The 20406-nt window shown below is 54.8% G+C and overlaps 1 protein-coding gene across 1 annotated transcript; it reads right to left on the bottom strand.

The window, feature by feature from the left end:
- Nucleotides 1-1459: 1459 nt before the first annotated feature.
- On the bottom strand, nt 1460-19139 carry IGF2 (insulin like growth factor 2). Its single transcript, XM_054827256.1, has 4 exons — nt 18640-19139; nt 10770-10932; nt 2652-2818; nt 1460-2193 (listed from the first exon to the last, which is right to left on the bottom strand). Exons 1-4 carry the CDS (start codon nt 18736-18738, stop codon nt 1951-1953), a joined length of 672 nt encoding a protein of 223 aa, XP_054683231.1. The 5' UTR covers nt 18739-19139; the 3' UTR covers nt 1460-1950.
- Nucleotides 19140-20406: the final 1267 nt, after the last annotated feature.

Genomic DNA, 20406 nt, shown 5'->3' with positions numbered 1-20406 from the left:
CCCTAGCCCTCCCCTCCAAACCACGAAATAGAATACAATTCAAGTAGTCTTTTTTTTTTTTATGTTTTAAATGTATGGATATATAAGACAAAGCAAGTACAGAACTGGTTAACAGAGTGTCCCCATTTTATTAGCAAGTGAGAGTATATCATAGGGAGATGTAATTGATTCCCCCTTTTTACGGTTCCTAGACAGATAATATATATTATTTTAAAACCAACCTATTTTACAGCCCTCTGCCCACCTCTCAAACCCATCCGCTCACCGAGTCCCGAGCCTCAAGCCAGAGACTTGCCTTTCCCCCCCGTCCCGTGCAGCGGTCCTAGCCCTGCAGCCACCTGGGTGCAGCCCTCCTCCTCCTCCGCAGCCCCGGGGAGGGGGGCGAGGGGAGGAGGGCAGGGGGCGCGGGGCAGGGAGGGGGGTTCCAGCAAGAAGGATGCAAAGGGCAAGAGAAGGGAAAAGGAGATGGTGGGGCATGGAGCTGGTGCTTCTGCAGGGGCTCGGCGACGAGGGCCGCCCGCCCGCCCGCTCGCCGGAGCATCGGCGTGCGAGCAAGCTGTCAGGGTGGGGAGGAAGCGGTAGGTCCCCCTCGGCTCGGGAAGCCAAGCACCACCGGGGGTCCGTGCAGAAGCAGGGCCTCGAGTTGTAACTGGCAACACCTTCACCATTCAAAACAGTTTGTCTCTAGAACAGTTCCCTTTTAGTCTAAATTGTGGTGGTTTTTTTTTTCTTTTTTTTTTTTTTTAAAAAAAAGGATGCGTGTTGATGTATTTCTGTGTGTGCGTGCATCTGTGTACATGAGTAACAGCCAACTAGCTCATACGGTCATGACCAAGCTATATTTCAGAAGAGAAAAGAAACACATTTATCACACTTTTCCTAAAACGAAAAGCTAAAATTTCAAGTTCAGTATTCGCTATCTTGTCCTTCCCTCCCCACCCTCCCTTGCTATTTCTGGGTTTTTTCCTTCCAACTTACTTTAGCACCATAACACATTTTAAACATTACAATCCCTCTTCAGATACTACACAAAATGTCCCATAAAAATAGTGCTTTTTTGCCAAAAAAGTTATATAATATATTATATATATAAATCAACTAAATCCGTGGCAAATGTGCAATGCAGACGCCTCCTCCATTTAAAGTGAGCATCAGCTCACTTTTTTCTTTTTTTTTTCTTTCCCCTTTCCTTTTTCTTCTCTCTTTCTCGCTTTCCCTCTCCTCTTCCTCTCTTTCTCATGTCATCGATGATTTCAAAAAGGTGCAAGTCGATTTGGAATCTTGTAATGAAGCACACACACAAAAATGCAGATGGGGGCTCCTCAGAACTTCTCAGGTACGTTTTTCTTTTAAAGGTGCAAAAGAAAGTTATAAAAATAAGAAAACAAAAAAAAAAAAAGAAGAAAAAAGTGGGGTGGGAATGAGGCAAAAAAATTATATCCCTCAATATTTCTCCCCATTTTATTTTTTTTTCACTTTATTGTCAAGAAAGACACGGAATGGACTCTTCTTCTCGAGAAAAAAAAGATTAAAGAAAAATTTTAACTTCATATCCTTTTTCCCTCTTGCTCTTTCTTTTGTCTTCTAGCGTTGGCACCAGGGATGTCACGCAGCGCCCGGCAGCAAAAAGTTCAAGTGCCAAACTGTCCCTTTGCAAGTAGAGGCTTGGAAATACCGGGGGCGCGGGGGAACGAAACAGGCCTGGGAAACGAAACAACCCTCCCCCCCCACCCCGAAAGGACAATGCCGCGGGAGTGGCGCTGCTCGCCGCCGCCGCCATCCCCTCCTTGCTGTGTCAGTTGTTTGGTTGGGGCCGGAGCGGCGTGAGGGTGCCCCGCCGCCCCGCTCCTTGGCTTGGCAGCCCTGGGGACGGAGGGGCTCAAGGGCCGGGTCTCGCCAGTCCTCCCGCCCTCCCCCGGGAGATCAAAAATTGAGACAGCCGGTCAGGGTTCATTTCTGGGGGCCAGCCATTTCGGGGGAGGCTCGCGCTGCCGGGGGCCTCTGGCTGGGCAGGGAGATGAGGGGACGGTGCAGTGCCTTGGCTTCCTCGGCCGCTTGCAGCCCCTCCGCCTGCCACCGGTACTGGCGAGCCCGCAGGATGCCGGGCACCTCCCGCTGCAGCCGCTGGGAGCTCTTCTTCTGCCACACATCATACTTGGAGTACTTGGCGTGCGAGGGCTTCTGGAAGCTCTCCTGCAAGGGGATGGGATAGCAACATCAGCCTTGCTGCAGGCCCGCCTGCCCTCCAGATGGGGATTCCCCTCTTTGAGCTCCAGCCCTCCCATGGAAACATTGCCCCATCCCTGGAAACATTCAAGGTCAGGTTGGACGGGGCTCTGAGCAACCTGACCTGGTTGAAGATGTCCCTGCTCATAACAGAGGAGCTGGACTAGATGACCTTTAAAGGTCCCTTCCAACCCAAACTATTCTAAGATTCTATGATGCAGCCCACCTCTCGTCCCCCACCTTATCGAAAGCTGACTTTCTGTAGGGTATTTGGCATGTGTGGACAATGGTGGCCATCTCTCGAAGGCTCTGCAGAAGCAGCAGACCTTGCAGCTGGGATTTGTCGTCTCCCACCCATGGTCTTCCCATCTTTTGTCTTGCCATTTATTTCAGAGAAGGGCCACATCCTGGCACAGCCCCCCTACCTTGCTGAGTGCCGGCAGGCCTGCCAGGGAGGTGGCGGAGAGGTCACGCTCGGACTTGACAGACTTGGCGCAGTAGGTTTCCAGCAGAGCCAAGTCACAGCTCCGAAAGCAGCACTCCTCCACGATCCCCCGGTTGATCCGACGGTTATTTCGTCCCACCGGTCTACCTGCAACAGCAGAGACCCAGGCGTTAGCCACCAATGTGGACCAGACCCTCTTCCCTGCTCCACGGCACCCATCCCCTTGCAGGCATCCCTCCACCAGCCACCACAGCCTGGTGGGTCCCACACATTTCAACAATAGCAGCACTTCTCCCAAACCACCCAACATGTGCCCAAAAACCAGCCGAGTTTCACATTTCTCCCCAGGGCTCAGTACGGGGGTCACTTCTGTTTAATATCTTTATCAATGATCTGGACAAGGAGATCAAGTGCACCCTCAGTAAGTTTGCAGATGACTCCAAGTTGGGCAGGAGCATTGGTCTGCTTGAGGGTAGGAAGGGTCTACGGAGGGATCTGGACAAGCTGGATCCATGGGCTGAGGCCAATTGTATGAGGTTCAACAAGGCTCAGTGCTGGGTCCTGCACTTGGGTCACAACAACCCCAGGCAACGCTACAGGCTTGGGGAAGAGTGGCTGGAAAGCTGCCTGGCGGAAAAGGACCTGGGTGTGCTGGTCGACAACCGGCTGAATATGAGCCAGCAGTGTGCCCAGGTGGCCAAGAAGGCCAATGGCTTCCTGGCTTGTATCAGAATTAGTGGGGCCAGCAGGACTAGGGAAGTGATTGTCCCTGTGTACTTGGCACTGGTGAGGCCACACCTTGAGTACTGTGTTCAGTTTTGGGCTCCTCACTACAAGAAGGACATTGAGGTGCTGGAGCGTGTCCAAAGAAGAAGCAATGAAGCTGGTGAAGGGTCTAGAGCACAAGTCTGATGAGGGGCAGCTGAGGGAACTGGGGTTGTTTAGCCTGGAGAAAAGGAGGCTGAGGGGAGACCTTATTGTTCTCTACAACTACCTGACAGGAGGTTGTAGCCAGATCAGTGTCAGTCTCTTCTCCCAAGTAACAAGTGATAGGGCAAGAGGATATGGCCTCAAGTTGTGCCAGGGGAGGTTTAGATTGGATATTAGGAAAAAATTCTTCACTGAAAGGGCTATCAGGCACTGGAACAGGCTGCCCAGGGAAGTGGTTGAGTCACCATCCCCGGAGGTATTTAAAAGCCGTGTAGATGTGGCACTTAGGGACATGGTTTAGTGGTAGACCTGGCAGTGTGAGGTTAATGGTTGGACTTGATGATCTTAAATGTTTTTTCCAACCTAAACAATTCTATGATTCTATGATTCTATTAAGGCTTTCCCAGAGAAATGTTGTTGATACCAACAGGGTTCCCAGCATGCGCGCAGCGCTAATTAAAGGTGCCTTATACAGTGGTGATTTATTCCCCTCCTACACCTCCAGCATGGGCGGCCTTTTTGGGCGCAGCTAAAGCGGGAAGCTCAAGCCCAGCCCGGCCGCCAACGCTGCGCCAATTACTGCGACCATCCCCGATGTTGATCCTGGCAAGCAAGTTTTATTAGAAAGAAGCAGCGCGGCGTTGCAGCTGCCAACCTCCCTCCGTTGGGTCGACACTCAGGCAGGTGAAGCGAACCAAGGCAGCTAAATTTTACCAGATGGGACAGCTCTGAGACAGCTGCAGAAAGAATACAGGCTCCAACACCCGCCAAGAATAGCTATTAAACTTAATCTTTTAATAAGGGTTCCTCTCCCGTTTCTGCCTGCAGAAGGATGCAAAAGCCTGTGTCCGGTGCAGCAACAACCGAGTGCATTTCATGTCACTCCTTAATGACGGCCAAAGCGCTCCAGAGGAAAAGCTTACATCAGTTTCACTGGTTTTCCTCCCCCTCTTGAAATAAAAGAGATGGGCAAATTTGAATTTCTGATGCAAAACAAATTTGCTTGGGAATTGTGACTTCCAAAATGTAAACCGGCCCAAAACAAAAGGATTTTCTCCACGCTTTTGCACGCAGCATGTTATGTGCTTGCGCTGTTGTGGGGTTTGCGGCAGGGGCTCTGCACGCTGCCATGAGCACCTCTTCCCAGTGCAAGGTGCTCCGAGGGAAAGGAGCAGAGGACAGCACCAGCAGGGCTTGCAAACAGGATCTGGTACCACGTCCCGGCCAGGAGAATTTGGGCATGGGAAAAATTGAGAGCAAGCTGCGGAGGCATGATGCCTAATGCTGTTCACCATGTCGTGCTCGGCCAAGCCCCCACCTCACAGCTGGCCTGCAGGAACACACAAAATGGTCCACGTTGGCCCCAGGCATGACCTGCAATATCCCCACGTGCTCCAGATGAAGCAGGCACTCAACTATTTGGCCTTGGTTAAGATTTAAGGGTCCTGGCTTGCAAGGTGCCAACCAATTCTCTCAGTGGGTACTCCATCTGGATGCCCACCCAACATGCCTCGTGAGAAAGTGCAAAGTGCAGAAATTTTCTGTGCATGCAATGCAACCCCATATGAAAAGCAGCCCCACGTGAGCAATGCAAACGTGCATGTGTGCAATGCAGCCCTGTGTGTGCAATGCAGCCCTGCGTGTGCAACACAGCCCCGCATGTGCAATGCTGGCATCCAAAACCTCACGACTGTACCTCACCATGGGCTCTGCAATAGCGAAGCCCCCGGCAGCATGGCACTCACACCCTGTTAAAATCAGCCCTGCCCCCATTGGAGGGGAGGCCTCTGCTCCATGCTGGTACATCACCGCCATGCTCGGAGGTCATGAGAGCAAACGAGACATCGGAACACGGGGTGATGGGGCAGCTGACTCATACCATGCAGCCCGCCTTCAGGAGTCATTTAAAATGCTCTATTTTCCACATTCGTTCCCCCTGCGCCACCACCCTCCTTTTCTTTTTCTTTGGAAAAATTTCAGGCGCAACCTTTAGCCAGCCCCACCAGAAGGTGAGAAGGACGGTTCCCTCTTGATAAAGGCTCAGCAAAGAGAGCACTGATAGGACTTTAATTTTCTCTATATAAATGCCCATGGCCAAGAAGCATGCTGGATCGGGCCCTTCCTTTAAAGGCAGGGCAGGTGTGTTGGATGTCCGCAGCTGCACAAGCGATGCCAGTGCAGGCAAACCAGGTGGCAATGCCCAAGGGAAACAGAGGAGAGGAGCCAGCCTGGGGCCAGGTACATATATTCTTCTATAGACATGCAACACTCGGTGAGGTCCATGGGAGACCTGTGCTGCCACCGACATCCCGCACCAGGTACAGCCCCTGCTCAGCACGTATCGACCCCAGCAGCCAAACCTGCATGCACGGCAGGTTGCTAAAGCACTAGGCTGTTCCAGAAAGGCGTCCTGAGCACAGGCAGAAGGAGAGTTTGGAAGAAAAAGAGAAAAAATTCCAGTCACCCCCTCTCGCTAGCACATCCCCAGAGGGCTGCATTCACACTCCTGCTGAACAGAAGGTTGCACAAGTGACGACACGCATGGTTTGGGGAGAAGTTGCGGTTTTGAAAGGTTACATGTCTCCTCTTGAAAACAGAAGTTGCCCTCTTGCAGCTATGTGTTTGTTTGGAAAGAAAGGGGCGGGGGGAGGAAAAAACAACAAGCAAAGCAGGACCATTTTCACCGCCTTGCCATCAAGGGCACTTTCTGGCATGGGAGCGCACGGTGAGATCACAGCAGAGCACGCTGCGAACAGCCTTGCATTTGCAAATGCCCAGGTGTGGCACTGCCCGGGCGAGCTCCCAGCAGGGACCACCGTGGCGGCACGGCCCATTCCTCCCCACTCGCTGCCCCTGGCCAACCAGCGGGCACACACACGGTCCCCAGCCCCAATGCGCTGCCCCTTCTCTCTTGCATAAAGCTGCTGCGTGCCGTTCCCCTTGCTGGCGTCACTGCCAGCTTGGCCGCGACAGTCCAATAGGGCACATTTCCCATTACATAATTGTCCGTACGGATCTCGCCAAATGCCAATACAATCCCCCATGGAAGAGTTACTTTAGAAAAAAAATAGGCAAACATAACAAGCAGGGATTTAGTTCCAGAAAGTACCTAGAGTCAACAACCCACAGAAGAGACACCAAGATGTTTCCGGTTAACAGCAATATTGCTGCTGACCTGGATTGGGAAAAGCATTTGTTCCATAACACGATTTACGCATGGACTAAAGGTTGAATTTCCTGGCTTTTGCCCATGGGTGGCATCTCACTTTACTGCCACTGCCAGACCCAGGGAGAGTTTTGCCGCTCCGTCCCTTGCCCGCAGGGGACAGCTGTGCGGGCAGCAGGCTGCAGCACCGCTGGGGCGCACGAGACACTTCCCATTGCAGCAATGACCGCCTCCTCCTGAGGAAACGCGCCTCCTCCTGAGGAAATGCGCTTCCTCTCAGCCTTCAATGAATGGCTATGCTCTCATTTTCCTCAATTTGTGCTCCATCAAAACCTCCCACAGCTCTGCTGAGGGGCCGAGCCCAGTGGTGCAAAGCCCAGTGGTGCAAAGCCCAGCCGTGCAAGCCCGGCAATGAAAGTCCTCCAGCTGCCTGGGGTTATTCCTGTCCAGCAGCAGGCTATCCCAGCAGGGAGAGCTGGGCATCCCAGTGGTGGTGCAAAGCCAGTCCCACTCCTGGGAGAACCCGGAGGCCGTGTACCTGCAGTTCAGCTATGCCTCTGCACCGGAGGAGGTGGCACCGCTGTGACTGCGAGGGGACAGGAGACCCCCTTCCCTGGCATTGCCACCCCACTGCTGCAGGCTCCCCAACCCTCACCGGGGCCGGATGGATGCTGCGGAGGGGTGCGCAGTGCCGGTGCCACCCTGGCCGGGTCCCCTCTCCTCTGGTCAATCAGATGGCAAGCCAAGTGGAAGGGGACTTTGGGTGTAAACAGGCCCCGCACCCCTGTCGCAGGAATGTCAGGAGCAACAAGGGGGCCTTTGTGCAGCGCCAGGCCCTGTCCCAGTGCCCCCAGCCTGGCCCTCCCCCACCCCGGCACCATGCTTTCCCCCCTGCTTTTTCCTAGTATTATTCGAGGAGCGGCGGGCGCACAAGAATGTGCCCCGTCAGCACAAGTGGCTGCAAAGAGCTAAATTCTTATCAGCTGTTGGAAAGGAGGAAACAGGAGCTGTTGTTTACAGAGACGTCGGACGCCTCTCCCCCTGCAGCCCCTTCTGCCCTCCCTGCCAGCATTGCATGACAGCAACTTCACGGCTGGGGCTTCCTCTTGAGCCGCCCTGCTTTTTTCACTTGGGGCTGCGCTCAGCATCGCTCTGCGGGCCACGCCACCATCCCTGGGGTGGGTGCCGAGGAACAGGGAGAGGGGATCCCGACCCTGCCGCAGAGCCACAGCGGGATGCCACTACCTTGCTGGCACCTGTGGGCCAGCTCCAAAAGCCTTAAAAGTCACGGAGCAGAGGAATCACGGCAGAGGCGGAGAGCAAAGCATGCACAGCCTGTCCAAGCACTCCCGGGGATGCGGCGTGGGGCTGGCATGGTGCACATCGCCGTGCCCACCCTGCGTCCTGTGGCTGGGTGACCCCGGCACTGCCAGCTCCTGTCCGTGTTGGTGCAGCTCTTTTGCAGCCCCGGCTTTCGGAGGCAGCTTCAACATCCTCAGCCCCAAACACCTGCCAGCCATGACGCCTCCAAGGGCACCTGGGGGCTGGGACTCGCTCCCCATGCCAGCAGACAGGTGGACATCCTGGTTATCAGGGGGTGCACCCTCCTCAGTCTAGGTTGCGTACTTCCCCATTGGCACATGCCAGGGGGATGAAATGCTGTCGGTACACTGCATCCATTTGCATGGATGCAAACAGTGCTGTATTTCAGAGCAGGCTTCACCTAGCTAAGTGCTCCCTTGTAAGAATGCAGAGCATCATTTAAGTATTTCAATCGCCGCTGCAGCAGAAAACTGAAAATGGATTTTCATACCATTCTTGGTTTTTTCCAAGATTACCAGTTGGATGCTTGCAACAAGCCCCATCCACCTGTACCTGCGGGACAAGGCTGCCCAAGTCATCTACCTCTCATACGAATAACTGTGTTAGCACAGGCTGCTCATCACATTGCACATCCCATGCTGAGAAGTGCTCATGACAAACCCAGGCCCCGTTTTAAGATGTAAACCTGCGATCGTGCAACATAACCATGCTCTATCAAGCCTATATGATGACAATAGTGTATCCATGAGGGTTTAGGAGTGAAGGTGAATATGGTCAGGAGAACCACTTTATGAGGCCATTTGATGGAGGCAGAGGGAACAAACAAGGAAAGCTGGTGATGTCCAAACGCTTCATCAAGCAGAACCTTTGCCCAAATGTCTTGAGCCCTGCATGACACACGCTGGCCAGATGCCAAAGGCACTAAAATATGGGACTAGGGGGAATTTGCTTCATCCCCGGCATCCCTGGGCTCTCCAGAAATATTCAAAAAGAAAAAGAGGGGATGGGAGAGGACAAAAAAAAAAAAGCGAGAAGCAAGAATCCCCTTGCAAGCACCAGGCTGGCCACTTGGCACCAAGCAAACTGTCTGCCCTCAAAAGTGTTTTTATTTTGGCCTGGGTGGTTGGGTTATTTGAGGTGAAAGGAGGTCAGTTTGTCCGTAAAACAAAACCCCCATTCCCTTTCATCCCCAGAGAGGGGGAGGAGGGAAGAGAATCCACAGGAGGGAGACGGATGCTCCTCTATATGTAGAGGAAGAGGTGCGAGAGTGGGAGAGGAGCTCGCCTCCTTGCCATGCTGGTAAGGCCAGTCCCAGACCCACCACCTCAGCTGAGCTCTGGCACAGGGCTCATTGGCAGAGGAAAGGTGGAAGGGGATATGAGAAGAGGAAAGGCAGCTGATGTGCAAACCTTCACCACTCAGCTCAGCGAGAAGAAGGAAGTGCGCCCAGGGTATCCCCAAAATCGCCACCTGCCCACAGCACCTGGGGGCCCATGAAAACATCCTGCTGCTCAGCTGGGACAGGGCAGGGAGATCACCCCCAGCTAGCTGCAAAGCCACCTGCAGCCCAACCACCCACCCAAAAGTACACAGCCCGAACCCTGGCTGCTGCTGGATGTGGGATCCCTGAGCCTGTCCCTGCCCAACCTCAGCAGGCAGCATCAGCCAAGTCTGTGTGAGCATCTAGGCTGGGAAGGGGCATCCCAGTTGGGAAGGGACAGCCAGGGTTGTCTCCTAACTTTGCAGCGCCCCTTTCCCTGCACAGGCACACGGGGACAAGAGGGAGGCTGGCTTTGCATCTTTCCTATAGTCAGTCACTCTGCGGTTCAGTCCTCAGTGGGCAGCAAGGCACAGGATCTTCCCTCTCCCAGGCAGAGCAGGGGACAAAAACACCAGAACAAGGCGTCACACTCGAGGCACCTTTGCCCATAGATTACTGAGCATCCACCGCTACTGTTTTACTCCTCCTCCTCCCCGTTTACCAGCTAAGCCATTGTACTGCTAGTGCCAATGGTCCAAACTCCCAAAGCATCCTGGTGGAAAACCCACTCCAGCCAACTGTCCTGAAGCCACCCACACTCTGCAGACAACAGCAACGCTGCATCTTTTTGCACTAGCTGCGCTGCAGAAGGGTAAGACATCACTCTTCGGTGACAGGTTCACCAGCAGGTAGCCAGGAGGACATGAAGCATATTTTGTGAGCAGCCTAGAAGCTGCTGCTATAGCCAAGCAAAGCCTGCCCAGAAAGCAGGAGCACTCAGCTTGCTGCCTGCTCTCAGGATGCAGCACTTAGGCAGCAAGGTTTATAAACAAGCCAGGGCCCAAGCTCAGCAGAGAGCTGGCTGCAGACATCCTCATTATTTTAATGACTTGCCCACATCACTGGTGAGCCAGTCACCTATGGCTCCCCAGTGATATTTGACTTTCTCGAGCACCAAGTGCAGGACCCAGTTTCCCCATGGCACTAGACAGTCCCCAAAACTGACATAAGATGGGTGCATGTAACCCTGAGCATGTCGCTTTTCTCGTTCCTCTCCTGGCCTACCACCATGTACAAGGCAACCACAACAAGCACGGGGCTGGGAAACCCCTCCTTGCCCTCCCAGCCTGCCTCCACCAAAACAAGGCATGGGGTGGGGGCAGCATCCTGCCCACCGCCAGCGGCCTCCAGGCACTTACTGAAGTAGAAGCCCCTGTCCCCACAGACGAACTGCAGCGTGTCCACCAGCTCCCCGCCGCAGAGGGTCTCCGCCGTGCCGTACGCCGCGGCCGAATCCAGCGCGTAGGCCAGGAAAGCCAGCAGCAGCAGCAGCATCCGCCTCGCCGCACACATCCTCTGCACCTGGGGACAGAGGCACAGCGTTAACATGGCACAAGAGACTCCTCTCTGCCACTTTCCCTGGGCAATGCCCCCCTGCCCACAGCACGCCTGGGGTTTGATGCCCGGACATGTCAGGATGCTGCAGGGAAGGACCAGCAGCGCTGAGCCGGCCGCTGGTGCGAGGCTGGCTTCCTGCGCTTGCCCCGCCAGTCAGCTGCTCCAGCCAGACAAGGTTTGCATTGAAGCAGTTTTTCCATTGGAAAAATCCCACTTCAGCCTACCTCTGAAAGGCTTTTATTCCCTGTTTTTTTCACAGCATGATTTTTTATTTTGCCCCCTTTTACATGGGAAATCATTCAAATGATTATTGGGAGGTATTTTTTTTTTTTCAGTTCTGATGACAGATTTTCATGCCCTACCTGAACACGTATTCCTCCAAAGCAGAAACAAACGAAGTTTCAATCTATCCTAGAGCTGCTTTTGAGGAAAGTTGGGTTCTACGAGGGAGTTGAGGCTCGGGCAATCGAGGGGCTGATTGCACAAGCCATGTTTGCTGATGAGAGCCGGGACCAAGAAGACATCCCTCAGGAGCAGAGCGGTCCCATGGGAAATGCGCCTGAGGCATCACCAAGGAGGGCCAAGGGCGTATCAGCCGGTATGGAGGATTACAAAAGAAGCTCCCTGGATGTTTGCTAACTAACCCAAAGATTTCCCCTGCCTCGTCTCCAGCAAACAGCTTTACGTCCATGTCAGCTTCTGCAGGTGTAAAGCAAGAGTGCTATTGCCTCACTGGATGAAGCAAAACCCGTAGATGGTTCCGGGCATTAGGAGTCCCTCACTGATGAGCATCACTGTATATATACAGCCAAATAATGACGGTGGCCAGACAGGTCAGCTCAAAATGACGAGAAGAAGTGTAGCAAAATAGCAGCCAGCATGGGGCAACACTAAATTTCAAGCAGAGTATCCCCTCTCCCCACTAACGCTCAGCTAAGATGCTGGGTTTCACATGCAGCCTTCATCACCATAGTATCTGAGCAACTCGAGGATCATATCAGTTAATGAATATTACCTCACCCCCCCGGGATGCTTGGAGATGGAGCCAAAGCCCAGGACAGATTAAATGACTCGCCCAAGGTCACAGGGGAAGTCTGCAGCGCAGCCAGGAAATTAGCCCAGCTCCCCTGGGGCCCTGCTACGGTCCTGCCAGCAATAAAGCCACCCTTGCTACCAATTTTTTTACTAACTCGTAGCTCAAATTGTCGCTGCTAGAAATGCGCCATGCTTACAAGTTGTGAGCTTTTCTGAGCAGCAGGAAGACAGGGACCAGAAGCAAGAAAAGCCAAAACAGAGGCTGCAAGGTCTGGGTGGGCTGAGGGGGGCATCCCCCTGCATGAGCTTTGACGCCCACTGCATTGCTCAGCCTGTGCTGGCAGAGACCAGCAAGGCTGGCAAAACCCCTCCAGGGCTCTGGACAAGAGAGGCAGCAGCCCTGGGAACAAACTGGGCTCAAACCAGCAAGTGATGGGACCAGGACCAGCTTTTCCAGTAGCACCAGTCCCTTCGGCCCACCTGGGTGCTTTGATTTATATTACACTAGGAGGAGAGGGATGGCACCGGGCTGTGATTGCACCACACTGCCAAGCTGCAGTGTTTTGCCACCAGCACCTTTTCACCTTGATTTTTTTATCAAGTGGCCAACAAGTGTTTACTGGGCCTCCCCAGCATGACCTCAGCATCACCTGCACTGCCTGAGTCATGCCCCTGGTGTGGCAGCATTGGCAGCCAGGTCTCCAATCAACAAGACAGCAATGATCCTGCTCCCTTTCCTTGTTTTTTAACTTTCTCTTTTTCCTCTTTTTGTACATGCAGCTCCTGATTGCTGGTGTCCCTGGGGTGCAGGTAGCACCAGCAGCTCATTGCCAGAGCGGCAGATGTGCACCAGCCAGTGCCACTGCCACAGGGACTGACATGGGACTTCAGGACACCCAAATAATCCCCTGCCCCCAGTTAGGCTCGCGCTGGCTGTGAGTGCCGCAGCTAACAAGGAGGCTGCGCAACGGCCTCCCCCAAGCCAGAGACGGTCGCCCAGAAGGGGCTTCCTTGGTGGCACAGGTGGCAAATGTAGCTTTTCCCTCCACATCCACTCTAAAGAAAGGGTTGAGATGCTCTAAAGCAAGAGGAGAGTAAGGTTTTGTCAGCAAGGCGATATCTGATGCTGGGGAGACCTGATACCTTCTGTGGAAAAAAACTTGCGCTCCTCACAAAATAACCGCTCCTGCGCAACCCGCACTGCAGGCACAAGGCGGCCCCTGGCAGCCCTCCCTGCCTCCACTGCAAGCTCTTGTAGGGTGCCCACGCACCCCATAACTCCAGCCAGGAAGCCACAAGGACAGGGATGGCCCCAACAATGTCTCCCGGGTCTAACACAGAGGTCTGCGATGCAGTGAAGTCCCCCTTTGCCTATGCATCAACCACCAGCCCTTTCCACCGCTGTCACCTTGATGTCTCCCTGCTCCCTCCAGCAGCCATGTAATAAGAAACCGGGCAGCAAAGCGAAAAGCATCTTTATTTACTACCTGGTGCTGCAGCTTCTCTCCAGCTTGATGGAGCCACAACCCAGCCCAACCCCGTAAGCCCTTCCCTCTCTCTTTGGCCTTACGGACCCCCGCAGAGGAAAAGCCCCCAGGCTTCACCCAAAGGCCAGACAGGCTCCCTGGGTGCCATCACCGGTGCAGCGCATGCCAATGACCTTTCAATCGATCCTTCTCCCCTCCTACTCCTCCTTAGCAGGGATGAGCAGCACCCATGCAGGAGAGCTCACACCCACCCTACCACGGCTGCCAGAGCTGGCGTTGGTCCCCAAAAAAGGGCAGCACGGCATGGCTGGATACCCGCAGCCCACAACCTGGTGCAAGCACCATGCTGGCTGCCCAGGTTGCATGTGGCTTCAGCTGTCATGGCCAAATCCTGCTCAGCATCAGGAGGCAAAGCCCTGTGAACACCTCCAAGCCTTCATTCTCCACTGGAAACACGGAGAGCACTGCTTCTGGTTTCTATTCCAAGCATTAGGACAGGGACAGAACCCTCAGCTGTGGGACAGGAGTAAATTCACACCAACAGCTGGAAAACCCTTCGGTTTTTATTAGCCTCTCTCATGCAAGAGTTAACAGGAATAAGGCAGTGAGAGGTAAGCAGGACGCTTTCCTAAGGGACAAGGTCCTGTGTCCACTAGGAGAGAGCTTACGCCCAGAAAAGGTTCATTCTTGCCAAAGCAGGTTGAATCAGCCACACCAGCTGCCATTCCCCCTCACGTCTCCCCGCAGAGAGCTCAAATGCTTCAGGATGTAGTTATAACCATGTGCAATGGGAATGGCAGTGCGAGACATGCCCAACAACCTGAGCACCAAATTCCTCCTAATGAGAGCTCGGACCTCATGTGGCGTGCAAGAGGGTGATGCAAGAGGAATTTCTTGGTTGCACAGGTTCCCTGTACCATCCTGGGAATCGCACCCTCCAGCAGCCTTCTCAGCGCAGGAGAGACTCAGACAAGCCATCAGAAGACAATACTGGCATCTCCTTGCCTTGAGAGGGTCTGTTTTGTTCTCCATCCTTCATGTCCCTCTCCTGCCTTCCCCCGCTTTCCCTTCCCTGCACGAAGCCAGGTTGCTGCTGGAGCCAGCTTGGACGCGAGCTGCTGCGTGTGGGATGCTCCCGGCTGCCTCGGGACTCCTGCGTGTTCCCCCTTCACAGCACAAGCTGCTGCACCCATGGCCAGAAACCCCGAAAAACCTCTCAGCAGCCCCCAGCCGGTGGGGGCACACCAACAGAGAAGGTCCTCTCAGAGTGGCTGAGGTGTGCCAGGAGTGAGCTCAAGGGCAGGTCTGCAGCAGAGCCACCCTCCTGCCTGAGGCCATTAAAGGATTTGCTGCAGAATCAGTTGGATTGATGATTTCTGTCCAGCTGCTGAGGAGTCAGGGGCCAAGAAGCCACAATGTGCTACAAGGCCCTGTTGCCAAATCTCGGAGGACAGCTCAGGCATCCCTTGCATCCAGGCTTGTGCTGAGCCAACCAAACCACGGTGCCTCTCTTGGGCAACAAACATCTCCCCAAAAACGGAGACTAAACCTCCTGTCTGACCTAATTCCTTCTTCAGTCTGGCCTTCATTACAATTTAATATGAACAGAACAACGTAGGAGGGAATTGACAGATGGCCCAGTCTGCAAAATTTGGATTTGGACAGCAAAAAAAAAAAAAAAAATCTTGCTTCTTTGTGGAGCAGTGCAGCATTTGAACAGGATCACGGTGAAAAGTCATCGGCCCAAACCCAGTGGTGTGTGCAGGAGGGGAAAACCAGTTTGTGCATATCAGTCTCCCCATCACCCTCCCCCCCTTTAAAAAAAAAAGCGGGCAGACTGATGTTTCGCTACTTGGATGATTGACTGCAAGAGATGCTGAGCATGTCTCTGCGTTACTCCTCTCAGAGGGCAGCCCCAGGAGAGCAGGGAGCTGACCCGGTTTCGAGCACAGCTCTCCCGAAGGGGCAGGACACAGGCGTGCGCCAACTTCACACGTGCGCCAACTTCACATGTGCCAAGCGAGTGCCACCCCTGCCCATGGGCAACCTTGCGCAAGGCGTCGGACATGACGGCCGAAGGTGTCAAGTAGCAAAGGGCTAGCGGAGGCTGGCAGGGAAAGGAAGTTGCCTTGGCAGCCAAAAGCCACCCTGGGGCTGGATCTTGGGCAGAGGCAATGGAAGGAGGTGCCCAGCGGTAGCCAAAGGGAGAGGAGCCGCCGTGTGCCATGCTGCAGAAGAGCCTCCCTTTTCATCTAAAAGAAAGGATGAGATTTCCGACCTGCAAGTTGGAAGAAGCAAGCTTCAAAACAATCAAACTTTCGACCATTGAGCTGTCAGGTGCATAAAACCGACACAGGACCAGAGGTTTTGCTGTTTAGCTCAGGCTGGAAAAAAATAAAAAACTCCTGATTCTTGGCACCTGGGTTGCATGACATTTATATGGCTGAGGCTGGCAATGCTGTTGCTATTTTTAGACCTCCCTTTTTTGTCTTCACTACTTGTCCCCATCAGCAGCCCACTCCACCCTGCGCTGGGGGTCACCTTTCCACCTCCCATCCTGCAAGAGGGGAGAGACGCCTGCCTCCTCTGCCTGTGGAACAGGGGCTGGGGCAGGCAGGGGAGCGCTGCCTGCACCCCATGTCTATCATGCTGCAGCAAGGACTACTGTAGCTGTGGAAAAATCAAGCTGAAAAAGGTGAATGGGGTATTCAGTACCATTTACTCACCCCACTGGGGAGTAAGAACGTATTGCACAAATTTTGGTATGTAGCCCAGAAACATTTGATTTATTGCATAAAAAAAGGAAATGCAATCTTGGTTAACTCTTCTAAAGACAGCTGGCAGGACCCAGGGAAGGGATTTAAGTCCATTTTAGTAGCCTCACTTAACTCCTTTCTTTATTGTTTCTCTCTCCTTTCTGCATTCCCATCCAAAACCTGGAGTATATCAGGGAAAGTTAACAGCAAGTTAAGCTGTTAAATCAGAAATTGTGGTGACTGGAGTCTACTGGCAAGTGATATTCCCACAACACGTTGAACTTGCTTTATGTCTTGGCAGAGCAGCTTTAACCATTTCAGAGCTGGGCTGCAACACCAAGGTGGATTTCTTCCCCTGGTGCCCCCCCACCTCTCCTGACCCCTCACGCAAACATGTCGAGGAAGGCCGGTATCTCTTTGCCCCGTTAAGACACACAGCAGTCTTTAAAAGCAAAGACAACCCAAAGAAGGATCGGAGAGGTCAGTCCCAGGACACGAGCAGGGAGAGGGTGGGCCACTTACAGTGCTCGTATGCACTGCTGGAAACACACCAACTCCTCGGTCCCTCTAAAAATAAGACCTCACCTGCTGTGTTTGCTTTATTTAAAAAAAGAAAAGTACAGAAATGCTTTTCTCTGGTGCTCCACAAGGCAAGCCAGGCTTGCTCCAAAGCCTGTAGGAATCAATGGGAAGACATGCACTGACACCTCCGGGTTGCCTGGTCAAAGCAGCAGCCCTCCTGCCGGGCTGCAAAAAGGATCACCTGTCAGAAAAAGCACTGGGACACACACGCAGAGACATTTTGGCTCTCAAATTTCATGTGGCGGTGGGAGGGGACCCACAGTGTCAAATCTTTTATCCCTTAATGAATTTTCACAGGAGCTGGGATAGCCCCTTTGAAAGGCTGAGTGAACTTGTGTGGGTGTCGACAACATGGAGCAAGATTTACAGCTCTGACCCATTCACCCCCACCAAAATTGTCAAGTTTGGTCCAAAACAGCTCAGTGAAGCTCAAACCAGAAGTGTCAGTCAGTTTTATTCCTCCAGATGTCCTTAGCATAAAGTCACCCTCACAAAACCCCATGACCCAGGCTCCTCAACTCCACTCTAAATCAAGGCAAGAGGAGGAATAAAAAACCCAACACGCTGAAACACACACACACACACACACGCAACCTGACAACAAATAAAACCAAAGAAAATCAGGCCTTGGCCTCTCAAGCATATCCCAGCATTTGGAAGAAAACTACAGACTTTGTATAGGAAGCCTCGACTCAAGGGTTGAAAGCAGCGGTTCTCCCGAGGTGTCTATTTAAAACCACCCACGCAAACCTTGTTTTTACACTCGATTGCTCCATGCTGCCTGAGAGAGACCTGGTGTATCAGAAACGCTGCTAAAGTACCACTTGCTCGAGGCAAGGCAGCCACATCTGCTGGTACAGTTACGCTAAATCCGAGTTTCCTCATGTGCCCCAATCCCCTACTGCTCAACAGAGCGCCAAAACCTTTCCAAGTTGTGCTCTTAAAACAATTACTGTAGGGAAAAGCAATTGGGAAGGAAGAAGAAGAAAAAAAAATAAAAAATCACACGAAGTCGAAGGCTGCATGCCAACCATTAACTCTCGCTCCATTTTGGCTTTGCTTTCTTGTTTTTCCTCTCTGTATTTTTATCCCTCCGAGACCGAACACGCCGCAGTGTTTTGCAGAAGAGAGTTTAATAATCTCCCCGGTCTCCGAAGCCGGAGAACTGTCTGTCCCTTCCCCGCGCCGCGCCGCTACGAGCGTCTCCCCGCTTCCAAAACAACCCCGCGAGCGGAGGCAGCGCCACGGGCAGCCAGGGGCCGCGCAGCCCTGCGTGACCTCGCATAGCCCCGGCCCCGCCGCCGGGCCAGCCGGGCCCCCGCACGGCCCCGGCTGCCCGCACAGGCGCGCTGCTGCCAGCCGGCCCCGCACGCCCCTCCGCGGCTCCCCACGCGGGACCGCCCCGCACCGGCTCCCAGTCGCCGCTCGGGCGCGCAAACCGCGCGCAAACCGCGCGCAAGCGGTCCCGCTGCCGGCATTTCCCCCCCCCCCCCCCCCCGCAAGGTCCGAGGGGGGGCCACAGGCGCAGGCAGCCGGCGGGCTATCCCCGCCGCCAGGACGCGGGGCGCCCCCCCGGGGATACCCCGCGCACCCCACCGCAGCGGGCCGCCCCGCCAGTCCGCGGCTGGGCCGGCTCTCGGGGTCCCTCTAGTGACACGCGTGGGGACGGCGGGCAGCAGGGCCGGCGCGGCACGGCCCGGCATGGCACGGCTCTGCCCGGCGTGGCACGGCGCGGCACGGCACGGGAGAACCCTCCTGCCTCTGCCCACGGAGGGGTGGCGCGGAGCGGCGCGGAGCGGCGCGGCGCTTACCTTGGCGCTGCCGCTGCTACTCTCAACTTCTTGCGGCGGGCCGGGGAGGAAGGCAGGCTGCCGGCAGCGCTCATCCGTGTGTGCCCCGGCGCTTGACATGCTGCTCTCCTGCCCTGGCAGCGATCGCGGCTTTGGCTCGCCTTCCCCGCGCCCTGGCTCGCTCTCCTCGCCTTGCCTTTTTGGTATGTCAAGTCCCTGCTTGATTTTGTCTGAAGGATGTTATTTTGTTACGATCAGGTATTTTGTTATTCTAGAGAGCTAGCGAGCGCTTTCCTTTTCTTTCTTTTCCTTTTTTTTTTCTTTTTTTTTTCCTTTTTTTCTGGTTTTCTCCCCTCTTTTTTCTTTTTTTTTTCCCCTTCTTTCTCTCCTCCTGCTTTGGCTGCCCCTTGGGTGGCTCTCACTTTTGTGTTTACTGACTGCGTCCCTCTGGCCGGGGCGGAGGGGCCGGCTGCCTGACTGCCCGCTGCTCCCGGCTGGCTGCCCCACGAGCGAGGAGACAGGCAGGGCGCTCCGGCTGCCCCCCTTTTATACCCCCCCAATGGGCATGCTCTGACTTCCCCAGCGAGCACCAGCCCGGCCACGCAGCCAATAATGTTGCAGAGCGGTCTAACCCCCTCTCTTCCCTCCCTCCCTTCCTTTCTTCCCTCCTTCTCCCTCGTAACCCTCCGGAGTCCAGCTCGGGGAGGGAAGAGGGGACACAAAGTTTCTGCCGCACGGTTTCTTCGCGGGCTGCTCCCGGGTGGGGGCTTTGACCCACCCGACCGGCCTCGGGAGGGTGGGGGGTTGCGCGCATCCCCCGCCGCCCCCGCAGGTGAGGGGAGGAGGTGGGGGTCTGCTCTTCGAGCCCCAGCCCAAAATGCTGAGAGCCACCACCTGAGCCCCTCTCACTGTCAGATGGCGAACCCCAAGCCCTAGGGTGTGAGAGGGGGCAGCGGGAGATTGCCTCGTCTGCCCTGCTTTAGGGGCTCTCTAGGTGCACACAGGGCACAGGTGTCCGTGCCATCCGCTTTGCCCCGAGCCTGCCCCCAAACTACTCCACAGGACTCCCCGGCAAAGGCACGGGCATTCAGGGGTGCCACCCGCACGGCCCCCCTGGGCTCGCACGCCTGCCCCAGAGCCCTGTCCCGTTTTACGTGCCCCAATGCTAGCAGGCAAGCCCCTGCCTCAGCAGAAGTGAGCCCCCGCATCCACCCGTGCAAGTCCGTGTGGACAACATGGACGCTCCCCCTCCACAGGGCAGCGGCACTCAGATTTTGCACCCCGCAGAGCACCTTCCCGGACCGGTTCCTGCTCACTAGGTCGCCTCGGCTTCCTGCGGGCTTCTGCAAGCGAGATTAGTTGCCTTTAAGCCACAGGGACTTTTCCCAGGCTTCACCGTGCATGTACAGCAGCGCGCGGGCTGAACGCGCTCCCACTGCTCCACCGGTACTGCATGGCAGTTGTGTTGTGCTGCATTAAGCAAAACTTGCCTTCTCCCAAAAACCTGCCCGCCAAGTCTGCCCCGCCAGGGAAGCGACTGCCCTAGGAGAAGGGACGCTGCTCACTTTCTGCCAGCAGCAAAGGCAACCCCAGCCAGCCCCCAGGTGCCCGCACCCTTGCAGGGGTGTGCAGCCCAGGTTGCACCACAGGCACGCACCCTCCTTGGAGCGGAGAGGAGCAGAGCTGCCTGATTTCGGGCAGCAGGTTGGTCCATCTCAGGCATAGGTAGTGGCGTGAAAGGGCAAGGATGCAGCAGCCCTCACCACAACGTGCAATAAAGAAAACTTT

Source organism: Grus americana, chromosome 5, assembly GCF_028858705.1.
Source record: "Grus americana isolate bGruAme1 chromosome 5, bGruAme1.mat, whole genome shotgun sequence".
NCBI classification, from domain to species: Eukaryota; Metazoa; Chordata; class Aves; order Gruiformes; family Gruidae; genus Grus; species Grus americana.
Note: the sequence above shows the minus strand (reverse complement) of the source record. Positions and strands in the feature narration are given on the sequence as shown.

What these genes read in the sequence shown, in the direction of transcription:
- IGF2 (XM_054827256.1), bottom strand. Translation starts at nt 18,738, where the DNA reads ATGTCAAGCGCCGGGGCACACACGGATGAGCGCTGCCGGCAGCCTGCC. An exon ending in GTAGCAGCGGCAGCGCCAAG is followed by an intron (nt 10,933 to 18,639) that starts GTAAGCGCCGCG and finishes CTCTGTCCCCAG; the next exon opens with GTGCAGAGGATGTGTGCGGC. An exon ending in GGACAGGGGCTTCTACTTCA is followed by an intron (nt 2,819 to 10,769) that starts GTAAGTGCCTGG and finishes CTGCTGTTGCAG; the next exon opens with GTAGACCGGTGGGACGAAAT.